This window comes from Pantherophis guttatus, chromosome 3, assembly GCF_059756535.1.
Source record: "Pantherophis guttatus breed Tessera chromosome 3, ASM5975653v1, whole genome shotgun sequence".
Classification (NCBI taxonomy): Eukaryota; Metazoa; Chordata; class Lepidosauria; order Squamata; family Colubridae; genus Pantherophis; species Pantherophis guttatus.
Window position 1 is genome coordinate 62404925 of NC_142065.1, and position 19932 is coordinate 62424856.

The 19932-nt window shown below is 36.8% G+C and overlaps 1 protein-coding gene across 1 annotated transcript in view; it reads right to left on the minus strand.

The window, feature by feature from the left end:
- The window catches only part of FAF1 (Fas associated factor 1), a 192312-nt gene that overhangs the window by 9120 nt on the left and 163260 nt on the right, over positions 1-19932 (minus strand). Inside the window, exons 16-18 of the mRNA XM_060689911.2 lie at positions 14525-14605; positions 12732-12809; positions 4671-4886 (exon numbers count right to left, since the gene is read on the minus strand). Of these exons, the coding sequence (XP_060545894.1) occupies positions 4671-4886; positions 12732-12809; positions 14525-14605 (375 nt within the window). The remainder of the gene's footprint in view (positions 1-4670; positions 4887-12731; positions 12810-14524; positions 14606-19932) is intronic.

The window sequence follows — 19932 nt, forward strand, 5'->3', positions numbered from 1 at the left end:
TTCAAGACTTAAGGTACACTGAGATCAAGAGGAATTAATTTAGGCACATTGATTTTTAAAAAGTGAATTCTAAGATCCAAACCTTTTGGGGACAGGGAGAGGCCCATGTAAACCATGGAAAAAGAGTATGTTAGAAGATGCTCCTGGCTGTCTCCACATGCGTGTGCACTGCAGACACTATCACTTTGCTTCATTTTTTTCCAGGCTCTTTTTTGAAGTATTTGCATGGTGCTAGTATTTTATTTTGGCTTGCATGAAAAGGTATCTGCAAGTGATTTACTACAACTACAGGCAGTCTGCCAGTAAAAGACAATGCGCTTAGCAACTTAGTTCATTGTTACGATGGTGCTGAAAAAAGTTACTTATGATTGGTTTTATACTGACGAGTGTTGAAGCATCTCTACCATCATGTAGTCGTGATTTATGCATTTGATAAAATGCATGTATTTATAATGATTATAACGTACCACAGTCATATGATTGCTATCTTTGACCTTCCCAGAAGCTTCTGACTCATGTAATGACCGCAGCAATAGAAGGTTGTAAAATCGGTCTCAGTCACATGATGACTTAACTGATTTAACAACTGCATCTTAGTGATGGAGGTTCTGATACCAATTGTGGATATAAGATTAGGTCTACGTGAATTAGTAATGAACTTTCTTTCAAAGGAAACAGCTCAATCACAAGTCTGATATTCACCCTTTGGTTACAGTTGAATTAATTGGCCTCCACAAGTCAATAATTTATGTTTTGTATATAATTCTTGAATTCGGAATGCATTTAAAATGGACTTTAAATCTATTGTACCATTTCTTCCAAGAATTGCTAAATGTCAATACATTATGCATTTGTTTTCTGGATTTCTGAATTATTTTTACTACAAATACTGCACATGTGTATTCTAAGAGATAAGGAAAGGTTTTTTTCCCAGTTGGCTGAGTTTGGGGACATTTTAAGTCATAAACTAATTTATCTCGCATTCTGAACTATGAAAAATGGTGCACATGAAATGTTTATGATCAAGCTGAGAGCCTGAGACAAAGACAATTGAATACAGATTGTGTAATAAAAAGGAGGTAGCTATTAGCTTAAAGACACCATTTATAATTATCACTGTGAGGAAATGTTTCTCAAGAAGATTCAGAGTGGGGAACACAACATTCCCAGATGCTACAATATAACTGATGTACAGTTTAGACCAACAACATGTATACAAAAATGTCTTAGTAATTTACAGATTCTCAAGCAGTTCTGACAGCGTAAGCCCTATCGGAATGAACAAAGTTTGGAGTATAGGATCACTAAGGATCAGAGCCTTATTAAGATGCATTTACTTGTCCAATTACCAAAACAGCAGGAGATCATTAAATTTTCTAGTTAGCAGACACAGCAATGTTAATTTCTTAATGTTGCCAAGGCTATTTCTTGGCATTTTGCTTCTACACTTTCTTCTAGCAAAAATTCATAAAGTAAAAACTAAGCATGAGAAAACAGGGTAGAGGCATTTAAACAGAATACTCTTATCTTGGTGACAGTTATTTGCAGTGTTCAATATTCATGAGAGTATTGAGAAATGACCACTAGACAGGGAATCTTACCCCATCTCAGGTAGTTCATAGAGTAATCAGGAGAATATTTGGAAGTAATTAAAAAAGGGGGAATTTTTACTGTCCTCAATGGAACTTGCAATATAGTTAGATACAGAAAGATAGAGCTATGATGTAAAAGGATAAAATAATGGAAAATGTGGGAAAAAGCAGAAAATAAATTCCATTCTCTTTTTTCACACCCTCCCCACACAAACACCAATCATTTTTATATCCAACTTCTAAATTGGAGCGTCGTTGTAGAATGCTGGTCTAAAAGAACTGATCCAATAATTCATCATTTTTATGTTCAGAAATACGATACATGTTACAACATAGCCTTTTGCTTCTTTCTCTGTCCATCTCCTACAGTACAGTTGGTATTCAACATACCAAATGAACACCTGCTCCCAACCAAGTCCTTTTAATCCCTCACCTATATTTTATAGTCCTGCAATCATCCAGTTACAATCTGGTTCTAAATCAACCTAAATCCTTCTCTTGACTGGATGCACTGTATTCTCCTCCATTAAATTTATTTTAACTGCTATTTTGAAACGGAAGGGTAAAAAATAGATGCCTTTTCCTTATCCTTGTTTATTTAAGCTGCTGTTGGAATTGACTAATTAAAGGGATTTTTAGAATCGTAATACTCTAAACAAAACAAACTGGTTTTGAATTATTAAGCAACATTTTAAATGCATTTGAATAACCTTAAGTAACTTAGCTGCCAACTGATCCTAAGCTACAGCTCAGGTAAATAAACGTGAAATACTGTAGAAGTCTTAACTTACTAAGGCCTCCAGATACAGTAAATAAAGAGCTTAAGTCTCCGGTATATAGTACTCCCAAATAAGTGGATTTCATTGCTTGAATTTAAAAGAGGAAATGCGGCACAGAAAAAGAAATACAAGGTTTAATTTTGATTACAAAAGAAACTTGCAGGTGCAGGCTGTTAAGACATGCCAATGCTCTTGTGAGATGTTAAGGGCCTCTTGTCTTGTGTTTCAAATGCCATGCCATACAAAACCCATGCCATAACTCTTTTCAAGTAGTTATCAGAGATCTTGTCATTAAAGGATATCACTAGAAAAATCCAAAAGAAACAATCAAGTAATACCTTTAGAAGGAGAAACTAAAAGGTTATGAAGTAGTGAATAAGCTGTAAAGTTTTCAAAACCTTGCTCACTTTTCTGTCTTTCCAGTTGGTCCCAATAAAGATATTATCTTGGTCAGGAAAACTATGGCAACTTTACGGCCTGTGGACTTTAATTCCCAGAATTCCTAAGCCAATCATGCTAACTAAGAAATTCTGGGAGTCCAATCTAACCTAATCAAAGGTCATAAATTGCCATAGTTGCCCACCCCAAATTTTGGTCTTGTACTTTGTCCTATGTGTCAAGAGTAACTTCTGTTATGCTTGTCTGATTATTATATTTATTTATATAATTTAAAGTAATGCCACAGAAGGGTTTCTTTCATTACATATGTCAATCTAAGCAATCCCATTCCATTTTTCAAATATATCCATCATCACTTGGAGACCTCCCTGGGATAGAGGCTAATTCCTAGGACAGTGATGGCTAACCTTTTTGCCATCGCGTGCCAAAAGCGGGGGGAGCGGGAGGGGGTCACGGGTGCGTGTGTCCACATCCATAATTCAATGCGCCCCACCCTCCCGCGCATGCGCACGTGACCCCCCCACACTTCCCCCTGCTTTTGGCACGTGATGACACAGTGGGCCCGGTAGGCCCGTTTTTCCCCCTTCCCAGGCTCCAGAGGCTTTCTAGGAGCCTGGGGAGGGCAAAAACAGCCTTCCCCACCCCAGTTTCCCAACTTCCGGCGGGACCGGAAGGCCTGAAAATCAGTTGGCCGGTGTGTGCATGCGTGCTGGAGCTGAGCTAGGGCAACACTTGCGTGCCCACCAATATGGCTCCGCGTGCCACTTGTGGCACCCGTGCCATAGGTTCGCCATCCCGGTTCTAGGACCTCTCTACCAACTCCATGCAGGTGGCTGCTTCAGAAATCAGTCTGCTGTTTTGGTACTGACAAAAGTAAGATGGATCCAAGAACTGTAGGAACCAAAGTTGATTATGCAGCAGCAACAGCTGTTCTGCAAATGCATTCTCAGTTGAGATGAATGATTCCTCCTATCTTGTTTGGTGAATGACTGACAGCTGTTTGTTACAGCCAGGTTAAAGTGCCATTCACCATCCTTAAGTTGAGAAAAAACACACTGTTCTCCTGCTGATCAGTATTTCATTACAGAAACAAGGTTAGCAAATGGCACTATTCTGCCCTTGGGTTTGGTTCTCTCCACTCATCAAGATCTAATATCAAGTGAGGAAGCATCCAAAGCTATTGATAAAAATAATTAATCTAATAAACTACTGTTAGTAGGAATCTTTGATTTGCACCCTTCCTTGCTGCGGTGAACACACAAGTTAATATTTATCCTATGATAAAATAGATTTGAGATCCAATACAGACAGAATAACAGAGTTGGAAAGTATCTTGGAAGTCTTCTAGTCCAACCCCCTGCTGAAGCAGGAGACCCTATACCAGCAGACAAATGATTGTCCAATCTCTTCCTAAAAATCTCCAGTGTTGGAGCATCCACAATTTCTGAAGGCAAGGTTCCACTGATTAATTGTTCTCAAGGATTAAATACAAAGGTTATTATAGAATAATCTAATCAAAGAGCAAACGTTTTTTGTTGTGACATCGAGAAGCTGGCTCTCACATTCAAATCTTGAAATAGTTATACAAGAATCCTCAGATTGGTTCTTAATTAGGGACAGACACATGTGGAGCTCTAAATATCAGAGGTACAAATCTATGAGCTGAAAAGTACAAGGTGGGAAATTTTTGAAAAGAGTATCTTGAAAATTGGGGGACTTTGCTGGAGCTATCTACAGTAGATGGCCATCTCAGAGAGATGCAACAGCACATCCTATAAATCAGCTTCTGTACTGAGCAGAATTTCACAATTCACGTTCAGCTTCAACATCCTAAGCATGAACTACAATTGGGTAAAGGAATGGAAAAAATATTCTAAACACATTTATTTACGGTACTTACATCTCTCCTGGGAAAAGTCCCGAGTAGCTTGAACTCCTCCCAAGGGTAACCCTTGGAAGCTACAAAATCAAAGACGACCTGCAGCTTACTACTGGCCAGGAAACGCCGTTCAAAGAATTCTCCACTGGGTGTTCGGATACGTAGCTTACTAACTGATTCAGTGCTCTCCTGTTTGGGTTCAGGAGGCAATGACTGCTCTAAAGAGAGCCTTATAGCCTGATGAAAGAAAGAAAAAAAGTTATGTAGAGATCAGTAGCTACGGTACTTCATTGTTAATTCTATTATTTTGTAAATAAGAATGGCATTATAAAAAATAGGCTGACCAGAATACACTTTGATTAATTTTTTGCTCATAGGCCTGCCAGAGGCTGAATTGGCTCATTTCTCCAAAATGGTGGATTTCTTTCATTTGCATAACGCTCTCGGTTTCTGGAAGAGTAAGTTCTTGACTCATATTTTGTAGCAGTATCAAATTTCCACACTATCAGTTTTTTAAAATTCTGTTCATTTTGAGGGCTGAAAAAGAGAAGAGTCAACTCTATGCTTTTACCTGCTAGGCAGGGGTGAAATGCTACCGGTTCGCACCAGTTTGGGCGGTGGTGGCGTGGTTCTGCGAAACGGTAGTGCCGGCAGCATGAGGCTCCACCCACCTGGCTGGACGTCACCCCTAGTAGCAGGGGTGAAATCTACTTACCTTCCCTACTGGTTTGAAAGTGCGCACTCTTCCAAAGCCAGGAAGTAACCTGTTTTTGACCCTCTGCACATGCGCAGAAGGCTTTGCGCATGCGCAGAGGATCCAAAATCACATGTGATGTGCATGTGCGCGTGAGCAGAGTGTGTACATGCACGCGGAGCGCGCACTTCCAAACCAGTAGGGAAGGTAAGTAGATTTCACCCCTGCTACTAGGCATTCCATCTCCTAACAAGAGAGGGGCATGAGTTGGCTCACTGACCCATTCTGCCTGCCTTTTACAGAGATTCAAACCTAGGAAATAAATTTCAGCGAGATTATCATTTCTAACAGTCTATAAATGGCTACTGTTATGAATATTGCCTAGCACTGATACTTAAATGACACTACTAGATTAAAAAATGTCATGATAATGGTCATGATCACACAATCAAAGTCTTAACCTTTTAAATATCCAAACACACATACAAAATTGGCAGGGTTTGCATGATCTTGACTGTCATCTTGACTTTGACTCATGATTGCCATAAGATAACTGGGAAAGATTCTTCTCTTTGCCTAGATAAAGTATAGGGTAGACTCCTTTCTTTTTATTTTTAATGTTTAAGCTCCTTTTTCTTTTTCTTTTTTTTAAATGTTCTCCAACTATTAGGCTGTCTTTCTGTTTTTGAAGTCCATTTCCACACAACAGTTCTATAATTTACATCTCAATAACATATTCATCTTTATCCATTTCTTAATAACAGCTAAAAAACAACTAATTAAAATAAATCCTTCTCTTATAACACATTATTAAATCAATAGTTTACTGCATAGCAGTGATAGGTAATTTAATTGTTGGACAGAAAGGACTTAGGAAATCTTGATTGAGTGAATAATTGCAAAGTGCCAAATTGCCCTTTAAAGCATAAAAATCAAAACCATTAAATATTTAGACAGATATATTAATTTATTAAAATCCTGTAACCTTCTCAGATTTTTTTAACAAGAGAGCAAAGTTCTCAACATCTAATTTCTCTATACATAAATTTGCTCCAGAATGGGTTACCTAGTTATGAAAATATATATCAATGAAATAACTTTTAAGTCAAACTGTTCTCTTAGTGCTTTCAAAACAAATATATTTTTTAAAATGTTACATGTTTTGAGAATGTTAATGTATTTTTGAATGCCCAACTTTTTTCAGATTTCTCTGTTGAGCTAGATTCTGACGTATTTGTTCTTAATAGCGGGATCTTTGAAATCAAGCAATGGAACTTAAAAAAGACTACACAGCTTAGGCCTGATTTATTTATTTTATTTTATTTGTTCAACTTGTATGCCGCCTTTCTCCGAAGACTCAAGGCGGCTTACAATGCATTTAAAAACCATATATAAAACATTAAAAGTTAAACCATTAAAAACAATTAAAACCCATATTGATTGATCTTCAAGTATGGTTAAAACTGGATTTAATGAATTTAAAATTAGGACATACCTAGATTTGAAAATGAAAAGTTAGTGTTATTAAGAACAATAAAAAATCATGTGGCAGGCATCATTTGCATTCCACACATTCAATAGTTGACATTAAAGAAGGAGAGAAAGTAGAGATGCTTCTCAATTCCTTCCAGAGACTTTAATAAAATCCACTGGAAGCTCACTTGGTGTCTGATCGGAAAACAGGAATTTGGCAAGTGAACTATACAAAGCAGATGAGGAAAAAAAAAGAGCATAGGAGAGAGGAAAAGTCTGCTGTTTTCCAAGTGCTGCTGATAGATTACTTTTAATGTCTTGAGTGCTGCTGACTATCCATTGTGTCTGACTGCAATATGGCCTTTGTTGACCTAGTTGAGACAGCTCAAGGAAGTATGCAAGGAACCCAGTTTCCAAAAAACAACTTTCTGTTTGCTCATAAATTCAGTCAGCAAACAGGGAAATTTTCATGGGAAATTGGCTACAGTAATCAGAAGAGGAAGCTCAAAGGGATATGGGGAGTGAGGGAATCATGGTGTGTACAATGTCTGTTTTGTTGGCTGAAGAAGATCCAAAATATATTTGCAAGTGCAATCTTGTTTTCTTGAAAGAGAGAGTTAAAGGGCTTAAAGCAAATGTCTCCACTCCACAACTCATTAGTGGAAATGAGAAGTTCCTGGACAGGACAATGGACACACTCAGAAGAGCCAGAAAGTAAATACATAGACTGTGAGGGAGAACTTTGGCAGAGATAACAGCTCATGTGACCAAAAGAGGCAAAAGGGATTAGGAGGCATCCAGGGGTAATTATGATTCTCACTCTAAAAAGATGATACACAACTACCAGAGCAAACCTTGCTACAGAACGCTAGAGAAAACATATAGTCCCTCCATGGAGTTAAGCCAAGAGCCACCTTGAAAAAGAAGTGTCTAGTGATGGTGGGTGGTTCTCCACTGAGTTGAACTGGGCAGCTACCTGAAATCCCAAATGATGTCAGGAAATGAAATTCTTGTAAGATCAATCTGTCCACCTCAGTAAACTTTGCTAATGGAGAACTCCAAGAAAGCATGCTTGGAAAAGAATCACCTTTAATTTAGGCAGCTGCCAAAGAACTTGACATAAGGCTTACAAAAGAGACCCACACCCACGCCCTCAAAACCAACAAAAATGAGTTATTTGGATATGTTAGCAATAAAGCCAAAGAGGTTATAGGTCCATTGTGAGAAAAAGTTGTGAATGGGTAATAGGTTAATGGTTGATCACAGAACACTTGCAGTAATCTTTGGGAGAAGACAAGCAAGATTCCAGAAGCTTGGAAGACAGAAAGTATTATCCCTGCTTTTATTTTTTTTAAAAAAGGGGGTGGGGAAGAGAATCTAAAAAAACCTGTAGACTTGTCAGCATGACATCTATAATGGACAATCTCAGCTTGTCATCAACAGAATGCAAGGTAACTTAAAAATCTTGAGCTTTAATTGGCTTCTCATAAATCTCTCTGTAGAGAGCCAGTCTGTTGTAGTAGTAAAGGGATCAGGCTAGTAGACTGTGAGACGCAAAGTTAGCTGGATGACCATGGGCCAGTCACTCTCTCTAAGCCATAGAGAGCAAGCAATCACAAACCACTTTTGAAATTTTGTCAAGAAAACTACAGGCAGGTTCAAAAGAGGTTCAAATAGATCACAGGAGCTACATCAAAATGAATTTAACAATGAATGTGCTAGAGTTTAGACTTATTTGATTCCAAGATTCTGTATACCAACCTCTTATTTTCTTCACAATACACAATACAGTTAATAAGATTCATTGTAAATCTTTCTTTCTGGATTGTATTCCACTGTTATAGGCTTGACACTCTCAGTAGTCAAGGCAAAAATAAGCACACATAAGCACCGGCTAGGAGGCATAAATAAAGGCTTGAATAGATCTGAATAATCATAATTTATATTGTATATCATAATTTAATCTATATATTTATAATAGGGAGCCAGTTTGATTAATGGTTAAAGTGCCTAAGAGTTGATAATATGAGGAAAACAGGTAACAAGAGTATTGGGTATGTTTACTGCCTCACGTTACATATAAAAAAAGATGAGACTAATAGTAACGTGACCCATCCATAAACTGTAACAAGGAGATCAGTTTGCAAGTTGCATGAAATTTAAGACAGAGGTACCAGGTTATTAAACAGTCTATGTCTTAAGAATCAGAAGAATCCACAGTAGCCAGTTCAAAGTTAAGACAAGGAGTAGCTGCCCTTGGAACATTAAAAGGTAAAGGTAAAGGTTTTCCTTGCACATATGTGCTAGTTGTTCCCAATTCTAGGGGGCGGTGCTCATCTCCATTTCAAAGCCGAAGAGCCAGTGTTGTCTGAAGACGTCTCCATGGTCATGTGGCCGGCATGACTAAATGCCAAAGGCTCACGGAACGCTGTTACCTTCCCACCAAAAGTAGTCCCTATTTTTCTACTTGCATTTTTTACGTGATTTCAAACTGCTAGGTTGGCAGAAGCTGGGATAAGTAACGGGAACTCACCCTGTTACGCGGCACTAGGGATTCGAACTGCTGAACTGCTGACCTTTTGATTGACAAGCTCAGCATTTTAGCCACTGAGCCACCACATCCTTTGGAACATTAGGTTGCAGGAATTCAGGGCAGGATGCAAGACCATTATTTCTAACCAGGGAGAGGATCTGGAGAATGATGCTATATAGACAGAGCTCCTGGCTTTATCTAATTAAGGGAATTAATGTTTTTGCCTTTCAAAGAACTGTCCAGGACTTCACTCCTGAGCTATGTTTAGCTGATGGTACATTCTGGGGTTTGGCACTCTCCCAAGCTCAGCATCTAACTCTTAAGTTAGCAGCCAATTATCTTGAGTCTGAATCAATTCTGAAAAGGGACTGACAACTACTAGTGATTCTCTTCAGCCTCAAATCAAGCCATAATAAACAGCATGTTTGTGAGCCCTTGGATGAACATACTACAATTAAAAGGATCCAGCATTGGCTTGTTGCAAACAAATCATGTCAGAGTCATCTTCTTTTCTTGATAGAGTTACTAGCTTAGTTAGAACAGAAAAAAATTCATAAATCTGAGTGCATCTGCTGAAGTAAAGCCTTTGATAAAGTTTCTCATGATGTTCTCCTTAATAAAATGGTAAAATAGAGGCTAGATGATAATCATTAAACAGATTCACAATTTGCTGAATGTACCCAGGAAAGCTTATTAATGGCTGTGTGCCATAGGCCTCTGTACTGTACTCTGTGTTGTTCAACATTTAACCAGTTTCTTAGATGAGGGAACTGAGAAAAAATGTATCAAGTTTGCAGGAGACCCAACACTGAAAGGAGGATGAATTCTTTAGTGAAGAAAGAAATATTGTAAAAACTATCAAAACAGACTTGTATAATGGGCTGAAATGAAGAGAAATATACAGTTATGCATCTGAATAGGAAAAATGTAGGTTATAAATATACAATGGAAGAAACCTGGCTTATGAGTAGTACATGTGAAAGGGGTCTGGGTGTCTTTGTCAACCACAAATTAAACATGATCCAATAGTATAATGCAGTTGCTAAAAAGGCAATGGTTATTTTAGTATGTATTAACAGGAATACAGACTTCAGATCATGGGAAGTAACTGTTCCAATTTACAATGCCCTGATAGAATCCCACTTCAAATATTGTCTCCAGTTCTGGGAATCACAGTTCAAACACTGAAAAGTGAATTCAAATGGTAGGGAGTCTGGAAATTAACCCCTATGATGAACGGTTAAAAGATCTGAAGACAATTAGCTTACCATGGAGAGGATTAAGGGAAGATAGGAGAAGCATTGTCACACAAAAAGGAAGCACTTATTGTTTTTATTTTATTTATTTATTTATTAATTTTATTTCTATACCGCCCTTCTCCCGAAGGACTCAGGGCGGTGTACAGCCTAATTAAAAACACAAAGACAGACAATATTTAAAAATAATTAAAGTTATTAAATAGTAGGCCCAATTTATAAAAGCCCGAATTTAAAAACCCAATTTAAAACCAATTAAAATCTTTATATTGATAGCCGATTCATATTGTCAAATGTATCCAACCTCTTATTCTCTTCATGATGCACAATACAGAATCAATCTGTATCACAATACTAGTACAGAAATCAGAATCAATGGGTAACAATTACAAGTACATTGGTTCTGGCTAAATGTCAGGATAAATTTCCTGACTATATGAAGTATCAGATGGGGAACATTATTGCCACATGAAGTGGTGAGTTCTTCACTGGAGAACTTCAGATAGAGGCTGGATAGTCATCTGTCACAGAGATGCTCTAGTAGACATAAGAGCACTGAACAAGAACTAGACTAGATGAAATTGAAAATAGTACAGACACTTAAATATTTTATTATTTTTTCGTTTACCTGCACATGGACTTATTTTAATCTTTTATAAATGGATGAATGTTGTTATCCTTTTCTATTTTCTCTTCTGAGGCACCTGCTTTCTATCATTGTATCTTGACATTTACCAATACTGTATAACAAATGCAATAGTATTTACTGAACCCAAGCAATTATACTAGAAAAAACAAACAGCAGCTTAGAGAGATCTGTTTTCATTATGTAAAGAATAACTTCCCCTCCAAAGTAACTAGTCTCTAAAGTGCAAAATAGATATTTACAATGGATATTCCATATCAGTGAACACACTTAAAGAACAATAAAGGAAGAGTAATGTTAACAATTCTTGGATCTGCACTGCAGATATAAAAAGAGATGATTCATTATGTGGACAGATGAATGACTGGCTATTAAAAGAAGCTGAATGAAAGAACATCATATAAGCAAACTCTGATGTATAGCAATAGACCATAGGTAATATGTATATATAAGGAATGTTTGTACACAGTTTGTGAATGATGTTTTTGTTCTGATATATAAATATATCTTTTCCCCCTGTTACAGCTATTTGCATTGAGAAGGAGTCCAATTATAGGTACAAAAGGTAGACTTATTCTGCAGCTTTCTATAAAAAAAATCTAAAAGGACATTCTATCCAAATGCTGGTTAAATAGGAAAAATTTATGCTCCAACAAAATTATACAAGAGTAAAATTATCCTATGCCTATATTGACCTGAAGTGAGACTGACTTCAACATTGTTAGCCTTCTAGAAGAGTAGGAAAACATGGGTTTGCCATCAGATCTGAGGATCTGGTAATGTTGGTGACTAAACTACTATGTAGGAAAATAAATGAATTCTTCAGCAGACTGTGTTTGAATTATTTTAAATGGTTTTGTAAAATGTTTGAATGATTTCTGTGGTTACTTTGGTTATTCTTGTACTGTTTGGGGGCATTTTTAATCTTATAAGCCTCCCAGAGTCATAGCAGTCAGATGGGTAGGCATATAATAATGTAAGTAAGTAAGTAAGTAAGTAAGTAAGTAAGTAAGTAAGTAAGTAAGTAAATATGGGCACTAAAAAAAGAGGATATTGAAAAGAAATATTAAGATAGGGAGAAACTGAAAAAGTAAAAATGTTATATAAAATGATACTCAAAACCTCTTTGGAAGAGATCATCTGAAATATGATTGTGGGCGATATTGATAAAAAAATCTTGGATACTCATTTCTGATGAAACTTGCATGATGATGGAAGCAAAAAGACTTATGAACTTGTATTCAACATCACAAGACAAGTCCAAAAGGATTCACATCATGATGTTACAATGTGCATTTTATCACGTCACACTTTATACTACACACCTGTTTTCCTTCTTGCAGAAAACATCTGAAATTTTGTTGTTTTCAACAAAAAACATTGAAAATACAGCATTGTTTCTACTACTACATTGACACTTCCCTTGCTTTACACCTTATGCAGTTGTTCTACAGTTGAGTAAAAAATTAAACTCACTTACTTCACGCTCTTCCTCCTGTTCTTTTCTAATCTGTTCCAAGCGAAACTGCTCTGCAATTTCTCTTTCTTGTGCTTCCCTCTGTAGAACAAGTGATAAATTAATGTCTGTTCAAACAGAATTTCAAATTATAATTTGGACAGCTTTCCATATTTGAATGGTTTACATTTCTTCACAGACACAATACTAATGATTCAGGCAAAATATATTCCTATATATATTTCTCTCTATTGAAAATGATATTTTAGATTCTAAAACTATTCAGATTTTTTTTTATAAAATAATGAACAACTAATATTATTCCCACTGTGCTGGAAACTCTGTGAAAATAACCATGAGCCTTGTAGGCAAGCCCTGCCACTGAGAAAAGCATGCATTTTTGGCATCCTACAGTAGGTCAAATAGCAATAGCACTTAGACTTATATACCGCTTTACAGCCCTCTCTAATTGGTTTACAGAGTCAGCCTATTGCCCCCACAATTTGGGTCTTCATTTTACCCACCTCTGAAGGATGGAAGGCTGAGTCATCCTTGAGCCTGCTGAGATTTGAACTGCCAAACTGCAGTCAGCTGGCAGTCAGCAGAAGTAGCCTGCAGTACTGCACTCTAACTACTCTAACCACTGTGCCACTGCGGCTTTCCCAAATCAAGCATAATGGAAGACAAAGCAGCATGATCAAATCCATGGATGCTGCTGTACAAATTACCAGAGTGAATTCTTCAAAATCTCTCTCTCTCTCTATCTCTTTATGTGTGAAGGTTCCTTTACCTGAGGGATAATACCCAATTAGGAAATGTCCTTAAATGAAGGATCTCACTTTGCACATATATGTTTCCCAAGAGAACTAGGTTTCCCAAACAACAACTTTCAGAAAGGGAGAGTGTTCATAGTTCTAATAGTCTGCATAGTTTTAAGATCCTCAATCCCATGTTGCCACTGAAGTGGAATCATTTTTATTAATAATCTGTATTTGGAACTCTGTATTTTGATATGGTCTATGAGCTAATCAATAAACTAAACTATTAACTGAACTGGAATCATGTAACTTGCCTTACTTTTACTCCAAGCATTAATCCAACTATCATTAAACTTTTAATATTACATATGACTCTATAATTACTTTTACTTTATTTCTTCTATTTGCACATATTTTTATATTTGAGTTCTTTTCCTGTTTGCATTATTGTGGCAGGACTGAACATTATTAGGCAGATTGATAAAATCAACAGAAGGAGACAATTTTGGATATCATGGTAAGGTAGTAAAGAATTGATTTATTTAGTATTTTTCTAGTGTTAAAGTGAAACTTAACATTCATATCAAAAGTGATACCGTTATCAAAGTAGATATTTTCTGAGAATTTGGGGGATGCGTAAGGTTACCATGATAGATTGAAAGAAGGCTGCAGTCTTCTGTTTACTAAAAGAATAACATGGTTCTTTTTCTAGTAAAGCTATGATGATTAGTTGAGAAAAGTAGTGCCAGAAGCAATTGCAGCCAAGCAACTTTCCTCATTGAAACAGGTTATGTCCAGTAGAAATGACACAACATTATGAGATTTCTCCAATAGGAAAGCCACATTTCTCAGAATGTTAATGTGCTGGAGACTTTCTCTCCTCATCACAAGTATAGGACGGTATTGATGGCTCTCTGAAAAGGGTTAGGAAAGGGACCAGACTCTGGGATACAAATATTAAAACTTGTGATAAAACGTGATCTGATTTGGATTAATAATTAAATCTATTTCTTAAAATTAGTCTTAAAAATTGCATGCTTTGTAATGACTGATACATACTTTTGCTCTGTCAGCTTCCAGAGAGATTCGGTAAGCTTCATCCTGTTCTCTCTTCACATTTTCTCGGGCCTCGCGTTCATCCTGGGATAGGAAAAAGACAGGAAGATAAAAAACTAGCTTGGTGTTTCAAAATCAATATTCCCCCATGTACAAATAGCTGTTTTGGAATACCTGTCCTTTGTTTACAGTATACTAACATTTGAGGAACACAGGTTGAAAGAAAGGAACTCGATAGTCAGTGAAGTGTAAGAAATTATTTTTCTGGATATTTGATGCAGTTTTTAAAATAGACATATTAGATTATTTCACATTAAGGAATTTCTCTGCCTTGATTTTGACACAACTACAATGGTCTATAATCTTTTAGTTTGGTATTAACTAATATACTTTTATTGATGTAAACAAAATTGGTTATCACCAAATCTTAGAGTTGGAATCTAGAAGTTCCCAACTAACTCCTATTAAGTGAACTATATCCATACTGTAATCAACTAGAATATCCCTGACAGGCTGTCAGCCTTTACTTAAATATCTCCAATAAAGAGAATCAATTATCTCAACAAGAAAAATGGCCAACAATGCTGCTTCCTCCCAGCCTCCTTTGTCTGTTGATAATTTGTCCTACTTTCTGCCACTGCAGCTACGACCACAATTGAGCTCAAAATTTATGTTGCTAAGTGAAACATTTGTCAAGTTTGCCCCATTTTACAACTTTTCTTGCCACGGTTGTTAAGTGAATCAGTGTATGTATTAAGTTAAGGTATGTATCATTAACATGATTAAGTAAATATGGATTCCTCGTTGACTATGCTTGTCAGAAGGTGGCAAACGGTGATCAACGGTCATAAGTGTGAAAAATGGTCATAAGTCACTTTTTTCAGTACCATTGTAACTTTAAACAGTCATTAAATGAACTGTTGTAAATTGAGGACTACCTGTATTTTCTTTCCTGGTAAATGCACTGCTCTGTTGCAATAATGCCATAGTATGCCCTGGCTCCCAGAATCACTTAGCAGAGTGAGATGAACAGCATATACTGTAAATGCAGTAAATAAATAAAATAATATCTTCTTTAACCATAAAACACAGCTATCTGGAATACACGAGGTGCAGCTGCATAAGGTGCAGCTATCTGGAATGCACACTGATCTCAATGCATGGTCTGAGAAAAGCATCAGAGAGGATAAAGGTTGGCCCATTCTAAGAATCACCCAATACCCAATACCCTGTTTAAAAATACTGTTACATGAGGCACTGGAGATAAATGTAGTGCTACTTGGAAGGTCAGTGTACTTGTAGCTTTGCCTTCTGCAACTCTGCCCAAAAAAGAGTGGCTGCCTGTGCTTTAAGACTGAGCTCTAAGAAAAGTTGTCTAGTGTGATCATACAAAATTAAAACACTTGCACATGCACACACACAACAAAAACAATAAAATCAATCAATAAAAAGAAAAATAATATGTGTAGGTGAAAATACCTTTGTTGTTAACTCTGGAACACAAATACTGTAGAGTAGGTGCCAAATAAATCATTTTAGGGATAAACTTCCAGGTGGAGAGATTGACAATTCAGGAAGTCTTTACTATAGTCATCGGCCTAAGTTTAGTTAGGATAAGGCAATCAAACTCAATCACCATTAAAACAGAACTTCCAATTCATCAACCAAGATCTGCTTCATTATCTATTTATTGGCTTGAAGGAATGAGACAAGAGGTTTTTTTTTCCTTTGAAAACTTTTGGATTTCATGCAGTATTTAACAATTATTATTCCTGTTAATGACTGCACATGGTTTGGCTTTGTACTGAATTTTTGTTGCTATGCCCATTGATTTTTTAAAGTTGATTTTATTTTTATTCTCACTGGAAATATTTTATTATTCACCTTTCTAAGTCCCACTAACAATCAGTAATATGAAATTGGAAACTCGGGGAAATTAAGACAAATCTCTGCTCAGCTTTAAAACAAAAACATCTTGTTTTCATTATGCATCCAGAACTTTGAACTCAATGAGGAAAAATAAATAAATAATTGAACTACGCTAGGAGTAAAAACTTTGAGGGGTGGGGGAATAAATTTTGAGGCATTGAGGCTCTAAATTTATCCCACCTGGAGATAATATTGGCAGATAATTTTCTTTTTCAGGCCAACAATTCAACATTTCAGGAGTTCCTCTAGATTTAATTCTTCCATTTTTGGCATTATACTTTAGTAAAACAGATACAAAGGGGATGTCAGGAATATAAAAATATATTATGCATGACTGCCTTGCTATAGCACAAAGATGTGAAATGACACCGCTGAACGCAATTTTAAGTTAACAGTTTCTTACTCAGACGTACTTTCTCATCAAGTTCATTGTTAGATAATGGAACATTATTTATCCAAGTCAGATTTAACTATCTAAAATATTTGTATAGTGGTTTTTTTAATGGTATGTTTTAATTAAGGTTAGCGTTGCACTGCAGCGCAAGCAATTTACAGTGCAAGACTTCATCAATATACAACAAGATTACAGACAAAATGGTGATACTCTTTTGTACATGCAAAAATAAATATTTGCATACCACATGAACAAGCTTTCCTTCCAAAGTCCCTTAGTCCCTTGGAGCTTTAGTAAAGGACATATCTCTTCCACTGAGTCTTTACAGTAACAGAGTAAAGCCACTTCTAGTAAAGTTATGCAGCAGCCCTTTGCTTTTTTCCTTTTTATCATCTTCAGGTGCCATGTAGAGAGCATTAATCCATTACAATTTTCATCACTTTTGCTGTGTAATTGAGGCATTTTTAAATATATATATATATTTTCAGTAGAGCTTAAAAATATTGGTATAATCAGGGCATAGCAACAGCCTCTCTTTTTAAGATACAGGGACAAGTTGTGAAGTAAAATCTAAATTCTTCAAAAATTACCTTTTTATGTTGGTTATCTTTTCATTTCAGGCAAGCTATAGGGTCTGAGATGTAGTGACCTGCACATGGGAAGAGTTATTTGCTATGGTCCTACCAGGGCTTTGGAATTCCCAATTGAGGATAAACCATTTGGCTACTTCATGTATTTTATCATTATCTGAAGACTTTTATCATAGCTAACTTTTGGCCTTCCTTTCATAATGTGATTTGAAATTACACCATCTCTTGGTTTGTGAATAGATTTGTCTCCTTGCTTTTTTTTTTTTTTTTTTTGAGTTATTTTTTAGGGGCTGAAAACACAATGCTAGTGACCTTAATTTGGGTAAAAACGGGAAGATGTAATGCAGTAATATTTGATTTCAAAAGAGAAAACTTTTCAAAACTGAAAAGATAACCAAGAAGGGTGATAAATGAGAAACAGGATCAAATCGACATTTCAGGATTATTAAAATCTATAATAATAAAAGTCAAGCAGGGAATATACAGTCCTCAACATATGACCACAACTGAGCCCAAAATTTCTGTTGTTAAATGAGAATGTTAAGTGAATTTTGTCCCTTTTTACAACATTTCTTGCCACAGTTGTTAAGTGAATCACTGCAATTGGTAAGTTAGTAACCTGGTTGCTATGTGAATCTGGCTTCCCCATTGACTTTGCTTGCCAGAAGGTTGCAAAAATCACATGATCCCAGGACGCTGCTATGGTCATAAGTATGAACCAGTTTGACAACCTGTTCTGCCCCAGCTACCGACCCCAAAGAACGCAGCACACACAAACTCTATACAAAGCCTATTTTACTCAAATAACTTAGTCTTTATCATTCAAAGGCTGTTAATGAACTGTCTTAACAGCCTACCAGAATTCTAAGATAAGGTAATTATAGTCTTACTAGAGTTGGCAGAAAGCCCAGAAGCAATTTTGCAGACGTGAAGGAGAGTGAACTAAAGTTGTTCTCTACAGCTTGTTGCAAGCGGCGTTCCTTCTTAAATAGGCTAAGGGAGTGGCCAATTAACTCCAAGCCTTACTCTCGAGAAGACCTTCTCCTGAGGAGCCACTCCTGCCTTTTGGCAGCTCTGCGCGCCCGTGCATTGAGAAGAGGCTCCTTCTCTTCGTCCTCTTCACTTAAAGGAGCTTCTGGAGGTTCTGAAGGCCCTGGCTGAATCCCTGCCTCTGGCACCACATCTTGTCCAGCCTCCTCACTGTCCGACTCGAGCGCCAGCTGCACAGGCTGCTGACGCAGCACCACACCAGCCTCCTTGTTGTCGGAATCAGCTACAATCTGCACAGGCCGCTGACAGGCCACAACACAAGCATATGAATTTTGATCACATGATCATAGGGATGTTGCAAAAGTTTTAACTATGAAAAATGGTCATAAATCACTTTTTTCAGTCCCACTGTAACTTTGAATGAACTGTTGTAAGTTGAGGACTACCTGTATTTTCCAGGTCAGAAAAGATGCTATCCAAGCATAATATGTACTCTCATAAACACTATTGAAGGGGGGGAAATGATTTCTTTAAGAAAAAGGAAGTCTTGTTGGCCAGAAAAGGAGAATATATTTTTGTATGAAAGATACAAATTTGCAAATTTGTATGTAAAACAAATTTTAGAAGAATTTTATAATTTTTGAGATAAAGTGGATGGGAAAAAGTTTATATATACTATATATTTGTGTGTGTGTAGCATAAAACATAAACATAAAATAAAATTCCATTTTATTTCAGGAATAAGGTGTTAGTATCATATGTATATAATTGCCTTTCTGTAGGTTCAATTTAAAACAAATTGGGCATATTTTTAATGATTTCTAAACCAATTAAATACTGCAAATATGAAGACAATTATATTGTCCATATGTTGACATTAACCAGGTTACACATTCCATAAAGTAGGGGAGGACAATGTATGACTTATTAAATGTTGTTGGATAGCAACGTCCATCATTCATCACCATTGTCATTTTAACTAGGACTGATGGGTGCTGTAGTTCAGCAATATTTGGAGAGCTATATATTTCCCATTTCTGCCATAAGGCAAAGCACATTTTGAAATCTATATATTTTGTGTTTCCCAAAGAATAAGGATGTTTCTACTGAGCCACACCTGAAGTTAAACATAGAGTCTGATGTTAAAAATGAGTACATTAAAAAGACACCCAGTTTGATTTCCGGTTTGGCGTCGCGGCGAGACAGTCGGGGAATTAGTGGGCTCTGATGAGCTCCGTGAAAACCTGGACTGACGAACCGCTGCCGATGGGTCTTCAGACCAGAACTGTCCTGTAGGGATGGGGAAGAAGGAGAGGCACCTCGGAAGACCAAGAGGAACAGGCAAGTTCCTTGAAGGTCAGAGGAAATTCTCTATGACTCGGCGGCAGGGGACAGCAGCCATTGTGGCTGCCACGAAGCTGCGGCAACCGGATTAAGCATTGAGCAGGAGTGATGAATGGAATGGAGTTTTTGGAAGCTGGGTGAGTGACAGCCAACCCATGGTTTGA